The sequence below is a fragment of the Mandrillus leucophaeus genome, unplaced genomic scaffold (assembly GCF_000951045.1).
Source record: "Mandrillus leucophaeus isolate KB7577 unplaced genomic scaffold, Mleu.le_1.0 Scaffold77, whole genome shotgun sequence".
In the NCBI taxonomy this organism is placed as follows: domain Eukaryota; kingdom Metazoa; phylum Chordata; class Mammalia; order Primates; family Cercopithecidae; genus Mandrillus; species Mandrillus leucophaeus.
Genome location: NW_012108363.1, coordinates 2,920,486 through 2,943,019, shown reverse-complemented (window position 1 = coordinate 2,943,019; position 22,534 = coordinate 2,920,486). Strand labels below are relative to the sequence as shown.

General features: G+C 42.2%; 1 protein-coding gene across 1 annotated transcript in view; it reads right to left on the bottom strand.

Moving 5' to 3' along the window:
- Nucleotides 1–6,531: 6,531 nt before the first annotated feature.
- ATP10B (ATPase, class V, type 10B) overlaps nucleotides 6,532–22,534 on the bottom strand; it is a 288,008-nt gene continuing 272,005 nt past the window's right edge. Inside the window, exons 25-26 of the mRNA XM_011966668.1 lie at nucleotides 13,243–13,430; nucleotides 6,532–9,316 (exon numbers count right to left, since the gene is read on the bottom strand). Of these exons, the coding sequence (XP_011822058.1) occupies nucleotides 8,869–9,316; nucleotides 13,243–13,430 (636 nt within the window). The 3' untranslated portion in view covers nucleotides 6,532–8,868. The remainder of the gene's footprint in view (nucleotides 9,317–13,242; nucleotides 13,431–22,534) is intronic.

The following is a 22,534-nucleotide window of genomic DNA, read 5'->3' as shown; positions in this document are numbered from 1 at the left end:
GCCCCAGGCCAGGGCCAGGCCATTTTAGCCACCTGAGGAGTGTGCTAATTGTCCTGAAGTATGCTGCCTGGTGTGTGTCTCATTGCTGTAGTGGTTTTAATGGGAACTTCTAATTAAAAATGAGAGAGTCAGGGCTGGGTGCATTCCTCCAGCAACAGAGGTTCGGGCAGGGCCCCTTCGAGCACGCCGATGTGAGCCGTCCCATGATGGGAGCCAGCTGGGGCAGAAATTAATGTGCCTCTGGTTTGGTTTGTCTACCAGGCATGGCTCTGGCTGTTAGAGCTGTAATTAGAGCTGGGCCAATGTCAACATGTCTTCCAGGGCGCCAATCCTTCTCTCGGCTCTCTGTCAGTGTTTGTGGACTGTGTGCCTGTGCGGAAGCTGGGAGGGAAGGAGCTGGGAAGTTTCAGCAACTGCCTGGGCCATGCCTCATAGATCAGAACCATCGATTTTCCTAGAATTTTGACCATCATCTGGTCTTTTGGGGAAAAGAAGGGGAGGCCCAGATAAGAGACCACCTGGTATGGGGAAAGTCGGGGTGGGGGAAAGGTCTCTCCACGTCTCTGCCTCCTGGTTTTGTGGTCAGGAGTAGATGAGAGAACATTTTTATGAACTAGTCCACTACTATCATTGGCCAAGGCCTGGTGCTAGCCTTGGAAAGACCTAAGGTTGAATCATTCATGACCTGTGACTTCAGGCTCTGACATTCTAGCAGGAATGACTAAAAAAACCCAACATAGACATGAGTAACTAGAAGCCTGTCTGTATTAGGTTCCACAGTGATGTACAAAGAACTTTGGAAGTTCAGTGAGTAGGGATAGCTTTATAGAGAAAGTGGTCTTTAGAGGTCTGAATTTGAGATTTGGGCTTTGAGCAGGCATTCTAGGGAAAGAAAATGGCTACAGCAAAAGCACAGAGGTTGCAAAGTACAAAATTTGTTCAGAATGTCAACAGTGTGTAAGGGTCCCTGCAAGGTTCCCATGAGCATGGGCTCTGGGCTTGGTGAGGTGGGTCCAAGTCAGGTGATGGTGGCTGAGGGAGCACCTGGTTCAGGAATTGGGGCATGAATTTGTGATTTTTAACTTATTTACTTTGGGAGTTATCTTAATATCCTTCAGATTCCTTTCTTACCACCTGCTTACCCTGTCTGCTTCTCCCATCCACAATCTGTATTTGTGATTTGCTAATGCTTAGCCAGTCAGCACGTTTTCAGTTGACTTACTGGTGGCTTTAATTATCCTTTTCAGGAGCTGGATCAGTCTGGCTTCTAACACGTCTACTTTAAAAAAAAAAAAAAAAGATTTCTTATTGATAGCTTGAGAGAAAGCTTCAAGGCCATTTAAGTGTAAACTGAATATGAGATCCATTAATTCAGAAAAATTTGGAACCCTAAGAAGTCCTCTAGGCTAACCCCCTCATTTTAAAGGAGAAGAAGAGGAGGAGAGAAGTCTCACAAGAAATTTGCAGATCTGGGAGCCCAGATCTCTTGACTCTAAATTCAGCCAGAGTTTCTTTCACTACGCTATAGAAGGAGGGTTGCCTAGTCGGTGATATTTTGGACCCTGAAGTTGGGCAACTTGAGCTTGAATCTTGGCTCTCAGCCACATACTTGTCTGTTGACTTTGGGAAAGGTATCAAGCTCAGGTTGCCCATCTATAAAATGGAACAAGGAAGCCAAATGGGAAAACACATTAGCATTTGCAGGGAACAAGGAAAGGAGGTATATTCCCTGTTTATCCTGTTGTATCAGCAGCAGTCTGATGTGCAGGCAGCCACTTACATGGAGTCTTCTGGCCGAAGGTGATTATCTCCCCACCATGGCCTCCTACTCTACCCTGAGACCTCTCACTCCTGCTCCTTCTCCAGGATGAAGTACTCTAAACAGCTGATAAAATAGATGAGTTACCAAGACAGAATCTCACATTAGGTCATGATGTTCATTAAAACCATGATCTGAACGATGTCCTCTGATTATCTTGAGCCAGTTTGACTGATGGTGGGGCCAGGAGGATGATGCCCTGGACCCTTATCAGGTATTTGCAGCTTCTTAATAGCCACAAACCTGAAAAAGGCAACCCAGGACCCCGAAAAGGTGTATCTCCCCTTTACATCTGTCTCTGAGAGCAGCCCTCACTTATGATTTTCTTCTGTAGCAACAATCACAGTATTCCTGGGCACTTCCTACTTGGGAAAGCATCAACGGGTCCATTTGGTAAAAGTCTCCATTGAGTGGTATCCCAGAAGTTCATTTCAACATGAAACAGACCTTCTAAATCACTCTCTTCTGGCCAACAGGCAGGCTTATTGGGGGTAACTGAGATTAAAAGAGGTGACTCAGCCTCAGGTAAGTTCACATCTCTCTGGAGCGCTATTCCTTGCTCTTTAAGAGGAGGGCTTGTCTAGAAGCCTAGCAGATGTTAAGATGTTAAGCAGGTCTTGGATTTCCTTCTTAAAAGGAAACCCTCACTGTCCAACATACCAGTCTGCTGTAACTGGGGAAAGCAAAATGTGTGCATCTCTTTACACATTTGTCTTGGACATCCAGTAAAAAGAACAAATGCTTATAAATATGCATTTTTTTTTCCTGTGGGAAGAAGGTAAGGTCATCTTAAGGGCTCAGAAGCAACAGTTGGTGGTGCTTTGGAATTCAGTTCTGCCTCTGCAGATGAGAAAAGAGAACACTGAGAGGTGCCTTCTTACTAATGTAGGCCATCCTTCAATTCCAGGCTGCCCTCTGCAAACAAGGTGATATGAGGAGTTCTGGAAAGATCTTCTTGTCAAACATATATACTAAGTCCCCTGCCATGCAGCCTAATACTTTTTTATTTTACCTTTTTGGGCAAATCTTTGTATTTTTAAACATTCAAACAGCCTTGGAAAGAATTGCCTGCTCAGCTCTGATGAGATTGTTGAAGAGCCCTTGTTGAGGGGCGTCAGGAGACCTCAATTGTAGTCCCAGCTTTGCCTCCAAATTGCTGGGCGACCCCAGTCACATCTGCCTATCTCTTGAGTTTCATGATCTGCATGAAATAGTGACATTTTACGTGCAGGAATATCTTTCCCCTTGTCTTGTGGGCACATAGGTTAGCTGGGATAGGAAGAGCTCTTAATATTGGAGAAAAACCTTTTCCCCAAAGTCAGGTACCTGCCCAGCCAGCCTCCCTGTGCTGTTCTGGGGTCTTCAGACCAGAAGAGAAGCACACATTTGCTTTCCCCAGGCTCTGAGGATCCTGCCGTATCCCAGGTGGTCTTGGTCCCTGTGGCACCTGGGCTTGCTTTTCCATAGGCCTGACCTGTGAGGAGTTGGCCCTTCTCACAGACCTACTAAGCGTCAGGGGAGGGACTGTGGCAGTCTGCATATCCACAGAGGAGGGGCTTCCAGGCAGGGCAGTGCTTGGACAGGGGCACTAGAGACTTGTCTTGGTGTTTCAATTACATAGTAAGCAATTATGTTTTGTTGGGGGGGGGTGTGAGCACAGGTGTTGGAGGTTACAGGAGGTGAAAGCTCCTCTTCCCCACTCCTTAGCATACTTCAGGGCCTGCATGAGGAAAAGAGGTGTTCTGGCTTCGGTTTCCCTCCTGACAGTTGGGGAGGGCAGCTGCCCTGAGCCCTCATCAGGTATTTGCAGCTTCTCAATAGCCATTAATCTGAAAAAGGCAACCCAGGACCTCAAAAAGGCATAGGGGTCCAACCCATTATCTCCCCTTTACCTCTGTCTGAGAGCAGCCCTCACTTACGATTTTCTTCAGTAGCAACAATCACAGTATTCCTGGGCACTGCCATGTGCCAAGCACTGGAAACACAGCAGGGAATAAGTCCAGGGTCCCTCCCTCAAGGGATTTTTCCACTGGGGGTGTGTGTGTGTGTGTGTGTGTGTGTGTGTCTGTGTGTCTATGTGTCTGTGTGGTGGGGAGGGGAGGGAGGCAGAGAGAGATAGCTGCAAAACAGTAAATCACAAGGACTTGAATATACTGGAGGTCATTCCCACCCTGTAACCAGCCTCCCCACATAGCTTCAAGAATCACAGCATGTTAGAACCAGTCTGGTTCCCACCTCGAGAGTTTGAGGAAACAGGTTGAAACCTAGTGACAGGATTTGTCCAGAGGCATCATAGAAACTGCTGGTAGACCCAAACTTGAAACCTAGCCTCTGACTCCTGGCTTCATCCCCCCATACGCTCCTCACCCAACCTGCCACCCTCAGTCCTGTTTCCCCTGCTCCTGATACAGGAAGAACTCCCAGTGAGGCACCTCCTCCACCGATACTAGGTGGCACCAGAACACCTTCCAACAAAAAGACTCCTGGACTTGGCTCCTGTCTGAAAATGTCCACAATCTCATTGTGGGTGTCCTGAAGTTTTGGCTGGGCAGCACTCCTCTGGTAGTGCCCTCAAAAGGCCTGCCTGCTCAGGGCATTGCCCCAGCTCATAGGCCCCACCTCGTTTATCAGTGGAATCCTGCCTGGGTCCCAGGCTCCTTTGGGGGTTCTCTTTTTTGGGTACCTGGGAGGATTCATCCTCCCAGGTGACTGACTTCTCCTGGGGGGCTCTCCATGCCCATGGGAAGGTCTGGCTGGGTGCCCAACTCAGGGGGAGATATGTTAGGGCAATGCAGGCATGAATTCTGGTTCTCTGTGATCTGGTCCCCACCTGCCCTCCAGCTTCATCTTGCAGTTTTGTAGCCCTGTGATCAAAAGTACAGCCTCAGCCAGGTGCGGTGGCTCACACATATAATCCCAGCACTTTGGGAGGCTGAGGCAGGTGGATCACCTGAGGTCAGGAGTTTGAGATCAGCCTGGCCAACATGGCAAAACCTTGTCTCTACCAAAAAAAAAAAAAAAAAAAAAAAAAAAAATTAGGTGGGTGTGATGGCAGGCATCTGTAATCCCAGCTACTTGGGAGGCTGAGGCAAGAGAATCGCCTGAACCCGGGAGGCAGAGGTTGCAGTGAGCTGAGATTGTGCCACCGCACTCTAGCCTGGGTGAAAGAGTAAAACTCCAATTCAAAAACAAGAGTACACCCTCTGGTTTCAGACTCCACAGATTAGAATGCTACCTCGCTGCTCGTTAATTGTATGACTGTGATATGTTTATAACACATCAGCTTTACCTTCTGAGAATGAGGATGTGGTAGATTTCAAATGGCCTCAAGTTTACTTACAGCTCTTCTCATTAAAAGTGGAATGTATTTTCCTATACCCTTGAAACTGGGCTGGCCTTGGGACTTGCTTCCATAGAATGTGGTGGGCAGTGATGATTTGTGAGTTTGAGCTTACATCTCAAAGGCTTTGCAGCTTCTGTTCTCACTCCAAGTGTTGCTGCTATGTGACAAGGCCAGGCCGGCCTCCTTGAGGATGAGACATCACATGGAGAGAGATCCCAGCCATACCAGCCAAGGTCCCAGACAGAAGCAAGTTCAGCTGATGCTGTGTGGAGCAAAGGTGAGATGTCCTGGAGGAGTCCAGTGTAAGTTGCCTACACACAGCATCATGGTCACAGAAATGATTGCTGCATTAATTTACCAAGTTGTGGGGTGGTTTGTTATGCAGCAGAAGCTAACTGAAATAGGGGAGAGTAACTACCCTTACCTTATAAAGCTGCTGTGAGGTTTCCATGATGATGTATGCTTAGACCATCACCTAGCACACAGCAAGCAAATACAGTCGTTACTACTAACGTGATCCTGTAGCACATCCTCTGTCTCATTGGCTTCTAGCCACATCATCCTCCTTCCTTTTCCTTAAATACCACAACCTCTTCTTTGGGGCTTTTGTATTTAACTCTCTGAAAGGGCCCTTCTTTGCTGTCTTGTTCTCATGATTGAGGTCTCAGCTGAAATGTCGTCTCCTTGGAGAAAGCTTCTCTGACTATCCTGGGAACCCTTCCTCTCCCTTCATCTCCATTCTTGCTTCCTCTCATAGTATGTAATATCACATTGACTGACTTCCTTAATATTATCTGTCTTGCTTTCTAGATTAGGAATTTTAAGGGCAGGAACTGGGCCTGTTTTTCTTCCTTATTTTATCCTTGCTGCCTATCACAGTGCTATGTCCAACAGGCACTTAGTTGATACTGATTGAATAAAAAGAGTCACCCAAATCAGTCTCGATTTGAGGTTGGTGCTGGACCAAATCAGTCTTGATTTGAGGTTGGTGCTGGGCTTCCAGGAGGAGAGTAGTAGCCAGGTTAGAGTTCTAGACTGCATGTACTGCTTCTAATTCTTACAGCCCTTTTGATTTGTCATACTTTCATGTTGGGTCCAATAGCTGAATATGTTCCTGATACTCTATACTTTCAGTGGGGGTTGGCGGCGTTGGATTCTCGACAAATATGTGAGCTTCTCAAAGACAGATTGAGCTCCTCACAGCACCTCGCACATTTTCAGGCATCTAGTAGGGGCTTAACAGAAATTTATTGGACAGATACATGAATGAATGAATAAATGAATGAATGCAGAAGAGGACGGGGGGATGAGAAAGTCCTCAGAACTAGTGATAATGATATAAAAGAGTAATAATATGAACTTAGGTTGACAGGCAACTATGAAAAACCACATTTATTTTTAATAAAGGATGACATATTTCCAATCAGTAAAACATAATAAAAGTATAAAAATGTACTAAGTACAATCATTAGCATTATGTTATAGGGGAATAGTTGTTATAACTTTTCCCTGTAAGATGGCACATTGGACGGTCACAGCTGGCTTGATTTACAGAGGGGCAAGAGTAGGTGACCAGTTGTATCAGTTGCTCCAGTTTCCTAGGATTTGGGACTCTTAAAAATGAGAAAGTCCCAGGCAAACTGGGATGGTTGGTCATACAAGAAAAACAGCAGCATCAAAATGCTGGCTATAGTTTGGAACTTAGGAAAAGAATCAGACATTATTTTTTTCAACTTCTCAATCTCTTTTCCCCTTAGCTCTGAAATAAAAATCCCTTTGTTATTACTGAAGGTGTTACAGCTTTCAGAGGCTTTTTACCACTGGGTTTCATGTAATTTTGACTTAATACCTATGTCAAGCCTGGGAAGAAAGGCAATTCTAACCAACTTGCAGGTGTGGCATCCTGCTTCAAGCTGCCTGCATCCTAGAGAGAATGGAGGCAGAGCAAGAATTCAAACTCAGATCTCCTGAGGCCACTGTTCTGTTCTTTCTGGCTTTTAGTAGTAGCCAGAAATTGTTTGGGGAAAACATTGGGGTGCCTGAGATCCAAGTTTTCACTCAGTCCCCTTACTGGGAACAATTCACATCATCACCACTTTGCCTGGTATGTGTACCTGTCCCTTCGTGGGCAATCCTCATGCAGGATTCCTCCAAATACCCAGCAGCTGGCTAGTGCTGACATCATTATGTAGCAGAGGCAGTGAAACAGTATATTGGCTCCAGGACGGTGCTGCAAATGGCCCTTCCAGTCCAGGTTTGTCAGGAAGATGGTCAGAAGGCCAGCTCCCTGTGCCATTTGCCAACTTGATTGAATGTTTTCTAACATCTTTGCTGAGGAGGTTCTCGAGTGATAGGTCAACTTATGGCTGATGGCATGACTCATAGGCTCAAAGACTCGCCACACTTATTGCATCTATTTCTGTCCTTTTTGCCTTCTATATAGGTACTAGCTTAAGGCGGCTCAGTACCCTTTCTGGCTTATTTTACAAGACTAGGGTTAGGCTATACTTTCTCACAGCAGACCTGGCTTCTCTTGACAGCCTATTAAAATTCTACTGTTCATTCTTTTAACACTGTTTCGAGCTCTTTTATATATTTGACATAACCTCTAGGGATAGGAAGTCTATATAATCCTCCTTTTCCCTGTGAAGTGACACTTCCTCTGACTCCTCTAACTGAAGCAGGCCAGTGTCTTCCAGAGGGTGGTGTTCTGGAATAAGCTGAGTGGGGTTTCATATGAGCTCTACCCTTGAAAATGTCATTGTTTAAGCTCAGGGTTGCTTTATCATATGGGCCTATTCTGGGTGCAGATGTGCTTATATCTCCCGATTTACAGGTTTTTTTTCTTTTGTTCTAAGAGCTGAATGAGGATGGGCAGTTTTATTTAAAAATAAATACAATAAATAGCTTTTTTAAAAAAGAGTGCCACCTATGTCCTCTTGTCAGATTCCCCAGATGGTGGGACATATGGCCTGTCAGTCAAAACAGGGGTCTCTGGTTCACCTGTTCCCTTTTGCATGTCTATTCTTCATGCCTCTTACACTAGCTGTGACCCTACAACCCTCAGAAGAGTCTGTGACACTGAGTTCAAATCCACTTTTCTTTCTGGCTTTTAGTAGTAGCTTTTTAGACGTGGCTTTTCTTTGGCTTACAGACAAAAGGCAGAACCAACTCGCTGTGCATGGAAGGGATGTTAATCCCAACTAGGCCGTCACCACAATACACTCGAGATGAAGCCCTTATGTGCACAAGTCTCTTATGAAACTTTAACTCTGGGCACTGAGGGGTAAAGAAGCCCAGAGACTTCCATATCCTGAGATATTGCCTGGGTTGATACACTTCTTGGAATCTTGGAAACTTATGGCCCAGTTGCATTGGGTTGTAGGCTACACTTATCTAGAGGGTCAGAAGAATAGCTTTGGGCTAAACCAATTTGAGAACTCAGTGCAACAAAAACAACCTCCTTCTCCAAACTGTTTGCAAAATGTGCTGCCTGGCAGCAGCAGAAAACTAAAGGCCGACTGGGTTTCCAGTCTTTGTGTCAAACCCCTTGGGGACAGTGCTTCCTCCATGGAAGTCAAGGTTGTTGGAGAAAAAAAGAATAAGACTGGCACGTTGTTTCCTCTATGAAAAGGAAGGGGTCAAGGGTTACGTGGGCCAGTGATTGAGTGGCCTCTGTTGAGTTTGTATGGATTTCTGCAGCTCCTCATATGGTCAGTGAACTCTGGGATCGGCGATGGCTGCCCCTCTTTGAGCACCGGGACATATCAGTCTGTCCTCTTGAGTTGGCCATTGTCCTATTAGGCCCCAGCAGGTGCTCCCCGGATGAGAGTTGAGCTGAGGAGTCCCCTGAGCATGAGTCATACCTCATGCGCTCTGTGCCGCATCTCTGTTCATGGAGCACTGACTCTTCGATGTGCTTCCTCTTGGGAGGGTTAGAGCTCTTTGGGGTGCTGGTACTGAAGTCCTGTCCTGCGATAGATGACACTGGGTGGTGGGTGGGTCGAGCCACTTCGGGGACAGGGGCAGCCCGCTGTCTGTTTCTCCAACTCTGGATTTCCAGGTTTCTTTTGTCTGGGGGCAGTTTGTCAATTTTCTGAGCTTTTGAGATTAGGGACTTCCCATAGGTTCCTTGTAGAGACAGGAAAAAGTATCTGGTGGGAAATAACAGAATAAAGATATTTCTGATTTCCATTACTTCATAAACTTCAGCATTAAAAGATGATCTTTAGAATCCAGCTCCCTGCCCAGGGCAAGATCCTCTTTACTGCACTCCTAGCTATTAAATCCATGCCTGGGCACCTCTAGTCTTGGTAGCTCAACAAAAAAATAACAACAAACATAACAGTTAACATTTATTATACACCAGGACTATTCTAAGTGCTTTATGCATTATTAACTCATTTTATTTTCCCAACAATCTCATGCGGTTATTACTTTCGTTTGCCTCTGAGTACAGATAAGGAAACTGAGGGACTGAGAGATTTAATCATTTGTTCACAGCCACACAGTGGTTGAGCTATGGTCAGAACCACACACTCTGAATCCAAAGACTTGTCTCTTATTTGCCATGCACAAAGCAGTCCATTCTATTTCTCTGGGCTACTCCAATATAGGCAAATTTAATTGCTGTGTCATGTTAAGCCTTTGTAAAACTTGATGATTTTAAAATAGTTTTAGAATCCACATTCTTTTCTTGAATCTGTGGGCCTTGCTGACTTGACAGTGTCATCCTATTACCACAATTTGCCAGATAAAGAAATAGGGGCCCCAAGAGGTGAGGTGAGATTCCCAAAGTCTCCTGAGATGTTAACAGATCTCCTTGTTGACTGACTCAAGGTTTTTATACCCCTGCCAAGCTGCATACAGTCTGTAGTAGACTCTGGAATTGGAAGTCTTTTTTTGTTTTTGAGATGGAGTCTCGCTTTGTCACCAGGCTGGAGTGCAGTGGTGCAATCTCAGCTCACTGCAAGCTCCGCCTCCCGGGTTCACGCCATTCTCCTGCCTCAGCCTCCTGAGTAGCTGGGACTACAGGCATCCACCACCATGCCCGGCTAATTTTTTAATTTATTTTTTTAGTAGAGATGGGGTTTCACCGTGTTAGCCAGGATGGTCTCGATCTCCTGACCTTGTGATCCACCCACCTCGGCCTCCCAAAGTGCTGGGATTACAGGCGTGAGCCACTGTGCCCCGCCTGGAATTGGAAGTCTTTATCTGTGTCTAGAATCTTCTCTCTGTTCAAAGTGTAGGCAAGGAAAGGGGTAAGAATGTGAATAAAACTATGCAGTGTATGGAGAAAATATACAAAAGCTGTGGCAGTGGGCAACTCACATCCACTTTCCAGATGTCCATTGCCTTATCTAAAAAGTAATCTATCTGGCCTGGAGGACATCTAAGGTCATTCCCAAAGATAGTCTTTAAAAATTTTTTGTTTGAAGTCTTACAAGCAGGAAGGCTCCTATTCTTCCACTATGTCTAAAAGCTGCAGGGTGACCCTCCCACCCCTGCCCAGCCAACCTCTGCCAGTGGGCAAGAGATTTCTGAAAATTATAGTAGATCTCATGGAACCAGATAAATTGTTTTCATTCTCTCACATCTCACCCAGTGAGGTAGTAAGGCCATGTATGTGTCCCAGGAAATATTTGACTTTTTGCTTCAAAACTGGAATTTCCGTAGTGTAAACCTTTTCCTTGAGCCACTGCCTTCCTCCTCTATTGGTTTATTCAACAAATGCTTTTCAAGTTCCCACAACGGGCCAGGCCCCCAAGGGATTAAGCCATGAACAGGAAAGACAAGGTCCTTGCTGTCATGTAACATGTGAATATAGTTATAAATGGAGAAGGCAATGAGAGTGTCAAACACCTGATCACTAAAATTAAGTGTTTCTTCCTCAAGGAAGTGCTGACAGTTCCACCCGCTATGTATTTCTCAAACCCATACCCTATCAGCCCTTAAATGTTTCTTCCTTGAGGAAATGCCCCCCCCCCCATTTATAACTATATTCACATGTTACATGACAGCAAAAAGCTTGTCTTTTGTGTTCATGGCTTAATCCTTTGGGGGCCTGGCCCATTGTGGGGACTTGAAAAGTATTTGCTGAAAAAATGAATGGAGGAGGAAGGTGGTGGCTTGGGGAAAGGTTTACACAGAGTAACCTTTTAAAGCTGAAAACTGCAGGATGCATAGGAGGTAGCCATGCCAAGGGGATGGGAATCAAAACCTAGGCACGATGGCTGAAGCTTGGGGAGTGGTGATAAGAGTAGGGGAATATGACCCAGGAGGGGTTGGCACAAGCGGAGCAGGCAGGAATTGTGGGCCAGGTTTATGGTTTTTGTGCTTTACTGCAGAGGTCTTGGGAAGCCCTTGGAGGGTTATAAATAGGTGACATCACACTTTGAGCCAACGATAATGGACAAGAGTAAGATCTAATAGGAGACTACTGAAATAATTTGGGGTGAAAGGGTAATAGTCTATTGGTAGCAGTGGCCGTAGAAATGGAAATAGATGAGTTTGAGAAATACATAGTGGATAGAACTGTCAGTACTTGGTGAAAGGCTAGACGTGGGTGTGGGTTAGCAGGTGATGTCAAGAATAATTCCTCGGGGCCTGCCTTTGTCCTAAGTGGGTAGCATTTGCTGAAAGAAACTTTGGAGAGATACCCAGATTTCTGGGGTGGTGCTGGTGATAGAGGGTGGAATCACGAATTCAATTAGAAATGTCTCCCAGTTTCCTCAGACTTAATATGCCCAGTGGAGGTGATGAATAGGTAGCTAGAAAGATGTGTCTGGAATTCATAAAAGAGGTCTGGGCTGGGAATTTATGATGAAGAGTCGTCTGCTAAAAATAATTTTTAAATCCATGACAGTTATTGCTGTTTATGGAGAGAACATAAAGTTAGAAGACAAGAGAACTTGGGGGCAAGAGAACCTAGGGGCGAGAGAAACTAGGTTAAGCAAACCACCAAACTTATTAAAGGAAGTAAGGCCTGTTGATGGGTATCTAATTTTGGGATAAAAAAAGTTTTGTATAATTGTCTATTTGCTATCGCTTAAAATGATAAAATGGCTTGATTGCGATGTTCAGAGTGGTGAGATCCTAGGGATGGAAAGAGGCTAAGTCTTGCCTGTGGGCACATCATTGTCAAGTTCACTGCTTTGACTAGAGAGTGTGGGCTGCAGAATAGAACACCGGCCTTTGAGTTGGGAGAACCTAGCTCCCACTGTGATCCGTGGTAGGCCTGTGAACACATTCTGGTCCCTCTTGGTACTTCAGCCGTACCATGAGCGGGGTACTAGAGCCATAGCTCTGCCCAACACTTAGCTCATGGCAAAAACAAAATGAGAGACTAGATGGGAGAGCCTATGTCAAGAGTGAGCTCCAAGGAAAGTCAAGGCATTTATAGTTGCTCTTGCTATTTTTTCTGGAAAAGGTACATTTACTGTAGAGGGTTTAACTTGGAAATATCTGACATAGTCCCTGGGCATGGATAATTTGTCTAATGCAGGTCTTGTATGGAAAGTGTGTGTTTAAACAAATTTGAATAATACTTAAATGTTGGCAATTTCATGCAAAATTTGAATTTCTGGGAAAACTCTGAAGCTCTGAAATGTTTGACTTGATCTTTCCTTCTGTCCATGATAGAAGCTGAGAAGCTCTTTCTTCTAGTGTCTGTACTCCATCTGGCTTGCTGAACTTGCTGGCCTGTCCTTGTAGGCATTTGAGTATGAGACTCCTGGACTAATACAAAAAAGGACCATAGAGCTTCTCAAAATAATTCCTTATCACACAAAAATATTTGTAAGGCAGGAGGGTAGGAATTGATACTCCCATTTTATAGATGTCACAACGGAGGTCACACTGATTTGGTGACTTCGCTACTTTGTGGCTAACCTGGGACCACAGTCCATGTTATTTGCCTCCTTGGTCATTCATCGTTCTTTCTGTCCCACCTCTCTGTTTCTGAAACAGTAGCCTCAAGGATCCCAGCAGAAGCCAAACTCCTGACTCTTGGGTTTTAAAAATATCTTATTAAAGGGAGATTGGTAATTTTAGGAAAGAAACACAGCCCCAGTGCTCAAACCTTGGGAGAAGAGCAACAACTGGTGTGAGAAAGCAGACGAGGTAGAAAGTGGGGTTTGACAGCTGGCCTTCCATCACCCAATAGGGATTGGTGGGGCTGTTGCAGGTGACACAGGTGGCATTGTACAGGAGGGATACCAGAAAGTACATCAGGAAGCTGCCGAGGAGCACGACTCCGTGGAAAATGGTCTGTGGAGGGAAAGAAGCAAACACTGTTGAAGGTAAGCTGAAATTAGGAGGCAGGGTAATCAAACTACTTGGTTAACTTTGTTTCAAACTATTTTTGAAATGCAACACACACAAAATTCAAAAAAGGGTGCAGCTTAATATATCATTATAAAGCAAACACCCAGATTGCTGCCATGAAGAATTGAACACACATACCCCAGAAGACCCTATTCTTCTGTCTCACCACTGCTTTTGGTGATAATTTCTATGCTATCCATTGTAGGTTTACTACCTATCTAGGTTTTCCTACATAGCCTGTTTTTAAATGGATAAATAGAATCATGTTTTGCATGACTTTGTTTTTTTTCCCCTCAATGTTATGTTTGTGTGATGAGCCCATTTTTTTCCATGTGGCAGTAGTTTATTCATTTTCAAAGCAGTGCAGTGTTCTGTTTTTTTTTTTAATTGTATTTTGTCCTGCCTGGTTTGTGCTTTTCTTTTCCCGTTCTTGTTGTCTTTTATTTTTATTTAATTTAAAAAATTGATATTAGATGTACATATTTTCAGGATACATGCAATAATTTGGTATATTTGTATATAATTAGGATAATCATGACATCCATGACTTTAAATATTTCTTTTCTTTATTCTAGGAGTATTCAAATTATTCTCTTCTAGCTATTTTGAAATACACAATTGGCTAATGTTAACTATAGTCATTCTATTGTTCTTTTAAACATATTGACTATTTTGTATAATTTTGTTTTCCTTCTTTCCTAGTTGGGAAGTTATATATTCCATTCCTATTCTTTTAGTGATTATTCAATAAGTGAAAACAAGCAAACTTACTGCAGTCTAAACAAGCAAACTTACTGCAGTCTAAAGCTTACAACTAGTTTTCCATCCTCCTGAATTACACACGAGATTTAGAGCACTTTAACTCTCTTTACATCCCTCCTGGCTAATGTGCTTTTGCTGCTGTTTAAATTCTGTCATCTTTTAAAATCACTCAAGTCACTAGCATTATTGTTTGTATGGTCAGTATTCACTAAGGTCTACTCACATGCTTATCACTTTTCCTGCCTTCATTCCTTGGACCCTCCACCTGAGGTATCTTTCTTTTTAAGTACATCCTGTAAAATGTCCTTTTGGGAGTCTGATAGTGATATGCTGATGCTTTATTTCATTGATATTCTTGAAATTCGTCTTTTGATGAATATGGTATTCTTGTTAGGCAGCTATTTTCTTTCAGTGTGCTTAATATGGCATTCCACTGTCTTCTGGCTTTCATTGTTACTACTGAAAAGTTATTAATCTCTACTTGCTCTTCCTTAGAAGGAAATCTTTATCTCTTAAAGTCTGCTTACTTTTATAACTTTTTTTTTTGTCTTTTTTGTTCTATAGTTTCCTATGACAGAATAAGTATGAATTTCTTTTTATTTATCTTGCTTGGGTTTTGCTGAGCTTGAATCTTTGATCACTTCAGCAAAATTCTCATCACAATCTTTTCAAAGATTGCCTGTATTCCATTCCCTCTCTCATTCCTGAGACTCTGATTAAATATATGTCAGACCACTTAAAATATCATTCTATTTACTTAATATAGCTTCTATGATTTTCATTACTTCTCCTGTTTTATAGTCCAACACTCCTTTTGACCAATTCAATTCTTCCCTTAGCTATATCTAATTTTCTACTTAGCCAACCATTGAAACTTACTGTAGTCTTTATTTCTAAATGTTCTATTGATTTTTCAAATCGGCTAGATTGCTTTATATAGTTTACCAATCCCTGCAGATATTTTAAAGCATATTCTTTATTTCTTTAGACATAGTAAACATAGCTTTTCCTTTTGTTTATATTTGATAATTCCAGTTTCTAAAATATTTGTTTCTGATATTTGGTTTTTCACTCATGGACTCATTCTTTTATGAGGTTCATTATTTTTGAATGTGCTTATTGTGCTCAAAGTTAGACACAACTTGAGGCTTAGAATAAAGGTAACTTTCTCTAGAAAGGAATTGTGTACGTGCGCGCGTGTGTGTGTGTGTGTTGCAATCGTTGGGCACTGCTAATCTTGAGGCACTTCAAGTTGAATTCATAGGTGAGAGTTTGGCTCACACAGGTGATATGAACCTGGGCTACATATGTACCCAAGGCCAGTCTGTGGTCACAATTTCCCCAGGGCAAATTGGTGCTGATTCTTTCTGCTCTTTTCAGCACAGAGGAAAAAAATCCTATTTTAATGTTGTCTCTTAGACTCCCAACTTAGGAGTCTAGGTATTGATTTCTGAACCTTTTGCTCAATCAAGTCTGCCAAAACAAAAGTTCATTTCTGGGAGAGTTGCCAATACCCTTAACAAAGGCATTGGCTCAATTTGCTTCTCTAGCATCTCCTTTTCCCCGAGGTTTGGTCATTGCTTACTTATCAGCTTGCTTATGCTTTTAGAGAGTTTTTTTTTTTTTTCCTTTTTTAAAGTTATCCAGTATTTTTTGTTGTTCTCAGTGAGGGATGTGATCTAAATAACCTAGCGCCAGTTCCTGAAGAAGAAAGCAATTAGCTAACTTTTTCAATTGCTTTAATGGGGACTGAAACTGTCAAAGCTCTTAAAATTCTTGTTATATTTCTACCCAGGGAAGAAATAGATTCTCTTCCTGCTTCAACTACTTTCAAAACGGAAGCATACTTTTCATAATTATTTTAGTAGCTGACTCCTTTCCCCAAATCACCAGAAATCACCACTAACTACTCAGGGTACCTAGTCTGAAGATACATTACGTGGGTTAATAGTGCTAAAAGAGTACTTTTTCTCTTTTAAAGCAGATGGCTTCAGTGCTTTGAGAAAGAGGACCGAGTATTCAATCAGAATACAGAATCTTTAGTCTCACCACTCATTTAATACAATGTTGAGGCCTGATTAAAAACCTTTCAGGGCATTACACCTTTTGAATGGTTTTAAAAAATCTAATGATTAAGAGAGTCATAGAGAGGAGAGTTCCTTTTGGAAAATATCTTGGACTAGTTTTTTAAAAGTGTAATTAAATTGCTGTGAAATATTTCAAGCATGCAGACAATAAACCTCATACACCCAACATTCAGCTTCATCAGTTTTAATCTTATATTTACTTCAGATTTTATGGAAAGATTAACTCTTATAGATACAGTTAAAGCAAGGGTATATCTCTTGCAAATGACCTCTTTAATCTTGAACACAAATTCAGTATCAGTCTGACATGTTTCATACACATGTACATGTTTACCCATGTTTATGGATGCTTTTTTGCTTTATCATATATGCATCCTTTTTGTATGGGCTGAATGTTTATGTCCCCCTACTCCCAAGTTAATAATGTTTAAGCCCTAATCTCCAATGTGATAGCATTTGGCTGTGGGGCCTTTTGAAGGTGATTAGGGAGAGCCCCCATGAATGGAGATTAGTGCCCTTATAAGAAAAGACATGAGAGATTTGATCCTTCTTTCATTCAGCCATGTGAGTGATAATATAGCTGGAAGGCAGCTGTCCAGGAAGGAAGAGGGCCTGAACCAGATGCTGAATCAGCTGCTGCACTGATCCTTGAGCTTCTAGCCTTCAAAACCATGAGAAATAAATCTGTTATTTAAGCCACCCAGTCTATGTTATTTGTTATGACAGCCTGAGAAGACAAAGACAATTCTGCAGCTTTTTTTTTACTTGATTTTATACTTTCAAGAAGGGGTTCCCAGCTCCTGGGCCATGGACCAGTACCAGTCCGTAGCCTGTTAGGAACTGGGCCACACAGCAGGAGATGAGTGGCTGGTGAGTGAGCATTACAGCCTGAGCTCCCCCCCATCTCCTGTCAGATTAGTGGTGGTATTAGATTCTCATAGGAGCATGAGAACCGTATTGTGAACTGTGGATGTGAGGGATCTAGGTTGCATGCTCCTTCTGAAACTCAAATGCCTGATCTGAGGTGGAACAGTTTCATTCCAAACCACCTCCACCCCGCAATTCTATGGAAAAATTGTCTTCTATGAAACTGGTCCCTGGTGCCAAAAAGGTTGGGGATCACCGCTTTAAAGTTTTATCTATGTTGAAAGACATAGCTCTAGCACATTCATTTTAACTATTATATGGTATGAACATGACACAACTTATTTTTCTCATCGATGAACATTTAGGCCCCCTTTTTGGCTAGTAAGAACGATGTAACATTCCTGTACATGTCTCCATATATATGTGTGCAAGAGTGTTTCTGAGGTATGTACTTAGAATTGTGCCAAAAAGTATGAGTCCTTTAAATTCCTCTAGGTGTTTTCAAATAGCCCTTCAGAATTTATGATCTACTAACAGGATAGGGAAGTTCCTTGGTTATGCTTTATTATCTTTAACACACTCCCAAAATGACTTGTCAGTATTTTATTTAGAATTTTCTACATCTGGCTGGGTGTGGTGGCTCACGCCTGTAATCCCAGCACTTTGGGAGGTCAAAGTGGGTGGATCACTTGAGGTCAGGAGTTCAAAACAAGCCTGGGAAACATGATGAAACCCTGTCTTTACTGCAAATACAAAATATTAGCTGGGCGTGGTGGTGTGCACCTATAATCCCAGCTGCTCGGGAGGGTGAGGCAGGAGAATCACCTGAACCCAGAGGCGGAGGTTGCAGCGAGCCGAGATTGTGCTACTGCACTCCAGCCTGGGTGACGAGTGAGATTCCATCTCAAAAAAAAATTTTTTTTTTCTACATCTATGTTAATTAGTGAGATTGGTCTGTAATTTTCTTTCCTTAAACTGCCCATGCCCATTTTGATATCAGTTATTTTAAACATGAAAAACAAATTGCTTATTGCTATGGTTTAAATGTAGGTGCCCCTTCTAAACTCGTATGTTGGAACCTAATACTCACTGTGATAGTATTAAGAGGAGGGGCCTTTTGGAAGTGATTAAGTCATGAAAGATCTTCCTTCATGAATGAATTAGCGCTCTTATAAAAGAGGATGATGGAAGCATCCTAGTGCTTTTTTTGCCCTTCCACCATGTGAGGACACAGTGTTCATTTCATCTCTTTTTGCCTTGTCAGGACACAGCATTCACCTTTTATTTGTGCCCTTCTCAAAGATGCAGCAAGAGGACACCATTTGAAGCAGGGAGCAGCCCTCACTGGACTCTGAACCTGCTGGTGCTTTGGTCTTGGACTTATAAGCCCCTATAACTATGAGAAATCCACTTCTATTCTTTGTAAATTACCCAGTCTCAGGTGCTCTGTTGTGGTAGCATAAACCGACTAAGACACTTATCTTTTTCTATTTCTTTATTCCATGAAAAAATTGATATAAAATAGAGATCACCTGTTCTTTACAAGTTTGATCAAATTTTAAATCCTTTGGGTCTAATGTTTTTGCGGATAGGATTTGGCTTATTCAGGCTTGCTGAGTGATCTTGACTGCATTTTGATAAATTTTACCAAACTTAACATTGCTAAAATTAATTTAACATAGCTAAAATTTTTTATATTCATATTTTGTTAATTGATCCAATAATGTCCTAAAGGTGTGTGTTTTTTTCCCCTTCAGTACAGAATCCAGTTTAGGGTCATATATTACATTTGGTTTTCATGTCTCCTTAGTCTCCTTTAATCTGGAATATTTCATAGCCTTTGGTTTTATATGGCATTGACATTTTTGAAAAATACTGGAATACTCTCACCCTACCTACCACCTTTTTGTTTTTAAAGAAAGATTAATGCTCATTTTGCATTTGTCTGATGTTTCCTTATGAACATATTCAGATTATACATTCTCTACCTGGCCATGTGATCCTGGCAGGTTAGATACCCTCTTTGAGCCTCAATTTCCCTATCTGTAATTATAAAAAGTATGGGATTAAATGATGATTAAAATCCCTTCCTAGGATTCTATCTAGGATTCATTTTTTATATAACACTGACCCTCTAATTTTTTTTTCTTCTAAAAAGAAAACAATGGATTAAACAAATTAAAAAAAAAAAACCCTAAATAGCCACAGTCAATTTGAGATTCATTTATTTAACAGATAGTTATTGTTCACACATTGGCCAGGCTCTTTTGACTAGATGGTGCAAAAAACCAACTATGACTGAATTGAGCTATAATAAGCCTAGAGGTAAGATTAGCTTCAGGCAAAGCTGGATGCAGGCACTCAGCAATGTCACATGGAATCTGCACCTCTCCCTTTCTTCATCCTGCTTTCCTCTCTGTTGGCCTCATCCTCCAGTAGGCCTTTCTACATTATGGCAAGAAATTGCCAGTTGCTCCAGGCTTCCAAACAACTGGCTCAGAAACCACAGCGGAAAGACTGCTCTGGCTTTCCAACAAAAATCCTAAGGCAGGATCTCATTGACGAGGATTGGGTAATATGTGCATGCCTGAACCAATCACTGTGAATGGGGTGGGGTAGAATTGTCTGGATGGGGTTCTGGGTCATGTCTCCATTTCCAAAACCAGGAGACAGTGTCTGCTCTGGATTGTGTATCAGTCAGGGGAGCAGAGTTACTGTGAGCCTCTAGGATAAGAGATTTACTACAGGGACTAGACCTCCCATAATTGAGAGGAGTGAGAAAGTGAAGCCCAGAAGAGGACTTAAAGGATAAAAGTCACCACATTGAGAAACCAAGCACATCCAACTGCAGATGTGACTGCAAAAAAGTGATGGATAGGTCTATGGGAAGCAGTTGTCTTTGAGTCTACAGCCAAGAATCTGGCCATGAGCCTAAGCTCACATTTGGTAATCAGGGCCAGAAGTTAGGAAAGAGAGCTGGAAGCAGCATAGTGCAGAGCAGTTATGAAAACAATCACAATCCAGTTCAATAAGTGTTTAATAAGAGAAATCGCAAGGCACAATGGGCGCCCCAAGGGGTTACAGAATCCAGCCTAGACACCAAGGAAGGCCTTTTGGAGGAGACAACATTTGAGATGAGGCCTGAAGGATGAAGAGAGAGCCAGAGGAAATGGGAGAGAAATTAGCAAATGCAGAGGCCTAGAAGTGAGATAGGGTATTCGAGAACTAAAAGTAGCTTGGTCTGGCTGGAATCTAAGTATGAAGTAGAAAGCGTCACTAGTGATGCCAGGGGGCCAGCAGGAGCCAGATATTACAGGCCCATAAGTGAGGAGTTTGGACTCTGTCCTAAGAGCAATGGGGAGCCATGGTAGGATGTAAAGCAAGGGAGAGGTAAGTATCATCGGTAGATGTTGGCACATTGGAGATGGGAGGATCTGCTGAACACATTTCCCTCCCAGGAAAAGTCCAGACACCTCAGCTGTAATGCTGATCCCTGTACCTTCAAGGGTTTGCTAGCTTTAGTTTCCTTCTCAGAAGGTAATCTGAGGAATATGGCACTGGGAATGTGATGGCATTCATTATATTTTCAACTGCAAGTGACAGTGTGTCTGACAGCGGCTTAAGCAAAGAAGAAATATCATCTTTTATAGCAAAACATCTGAAGGTGGGCATCTAGGGGCTCAGTGTGTCCAAGAATCCAGGCCCTTCTCATCTTTCTGCTCTGGGATCTCCGGCAGTAGTTGACTTTGTCTTTAAACTCATTGCCCAAAACAGTGGCTGCAGTGCCACACATCATTTGGTCACAGGGCACTGACAAAAACAGGAAGGAAAAGGTGGGATAAAAGGCTTTTACCTCATGACTCTATCTTAATAATAATAATAATAATAATAAACAGGTTTCCCTTGACCTCTCATTGGCTAAGAGCTGGATCATGTGCCCACCCTGGACCAATCACTGCTGAAGGGAAAGGAATTACTGCTCCTACTTAAGACAGATAATTATTGATTTTCTAGGGGCTTTCTAATCCTTGTGTTGGTACATAAGTAATCGTGGATTTTGCCATTAAAAGTACTAATATGTTTATAGTCATTCAGCAAGAAGTATTTAGAATTTCCATCATGACTTACTCTTTATTTCATAAGTTGTTTAGAAGTACATTTTGAAATTTCTAAGCTTGTTAGGTTTTATGTGGCTACCTGTTTATTGCTGGTTTCTAATTTAAATAACCCGTCAGAGAACATAAACTTTATGATTTTTTTTCTTTCACATTCCTTTGATTTAGAATTATCTCTCTGGAAAATGGTCTGTGTATGATTGAAAAAAATTTGTTATCTGTTTTGAGCAAAGTTTTATATATTAAATCAAACATAATTTATTAAAAGTTTCTATATCCCTTCTATTTTTTTGTCTATTTGATCTATACCAGTTTCTTATAGAGTTGTATGAAAATCTCAAACTATGATTGTGAATTTGTCCATTTCTTATTTTTGCTGGATGAAAAAAAATCCAATCTGTAATTTTTGTTTTTAGAAGAATTAATCTACTTACATCTACTATGAGTACTGATAACATTTCAATTTAGTTAAACATCTCATTTTGCAGTTTTTGGTTGTCATCATTTTCTTTGCTCTCATTGCTTTTAAATTAAAATGCATTTTTTTCATTATCATACTTTAAGTTCTGGGCTACATGTGCAGAATGTGCAGGTTTGTTACGTAGGTATACATGTGCCATGGTGGCTTGCTGCACCCATCAACCCATCATCTACATTAGGTATTTCTCCTAATGCTATCCCTCCCCAGCCCCACCCACCCCCACCCACCACCTGACAGGCCCAAGTGTGTGATGTTGCCCTCCCTGTGTCCATGTGTTCTCATTGTTCAATTCTCACTTATGAGTGAGAACATGTGGTATTTGGTTTTCTGTTTCTGTGTTAGTTTCCTGAGAATGATGGTTCCCTTCAAAGGACATGAACTCATCCTTTTTTATGGCTGCGTAGTATTCCATGGTATTTATGTGCCAGATTTTCTTTATCCAGTCTATCATTGGTGGGCATTTGGGTTGGTTCCAAGTCTTTGCTATTGTGAACAAGGCTGCAATAAACATACATGTGCATGTGTCTTTATAGTAGAATGATTTATAATGCTTTGAGTATATACCCAGTAATGGGATTGCTGGGTCAAATGGTATTTCTGGTTCTAGATCCTTGAGGAATCACCACACTGTCTTCCACAGTGGTTGAACTAATTTACACTCCCACTAACAGTGTAAAAGTGTTCCTATTTCTCCACATCCTCTCCAGCATCTGTTATTTCCTGACTTTTTAATGA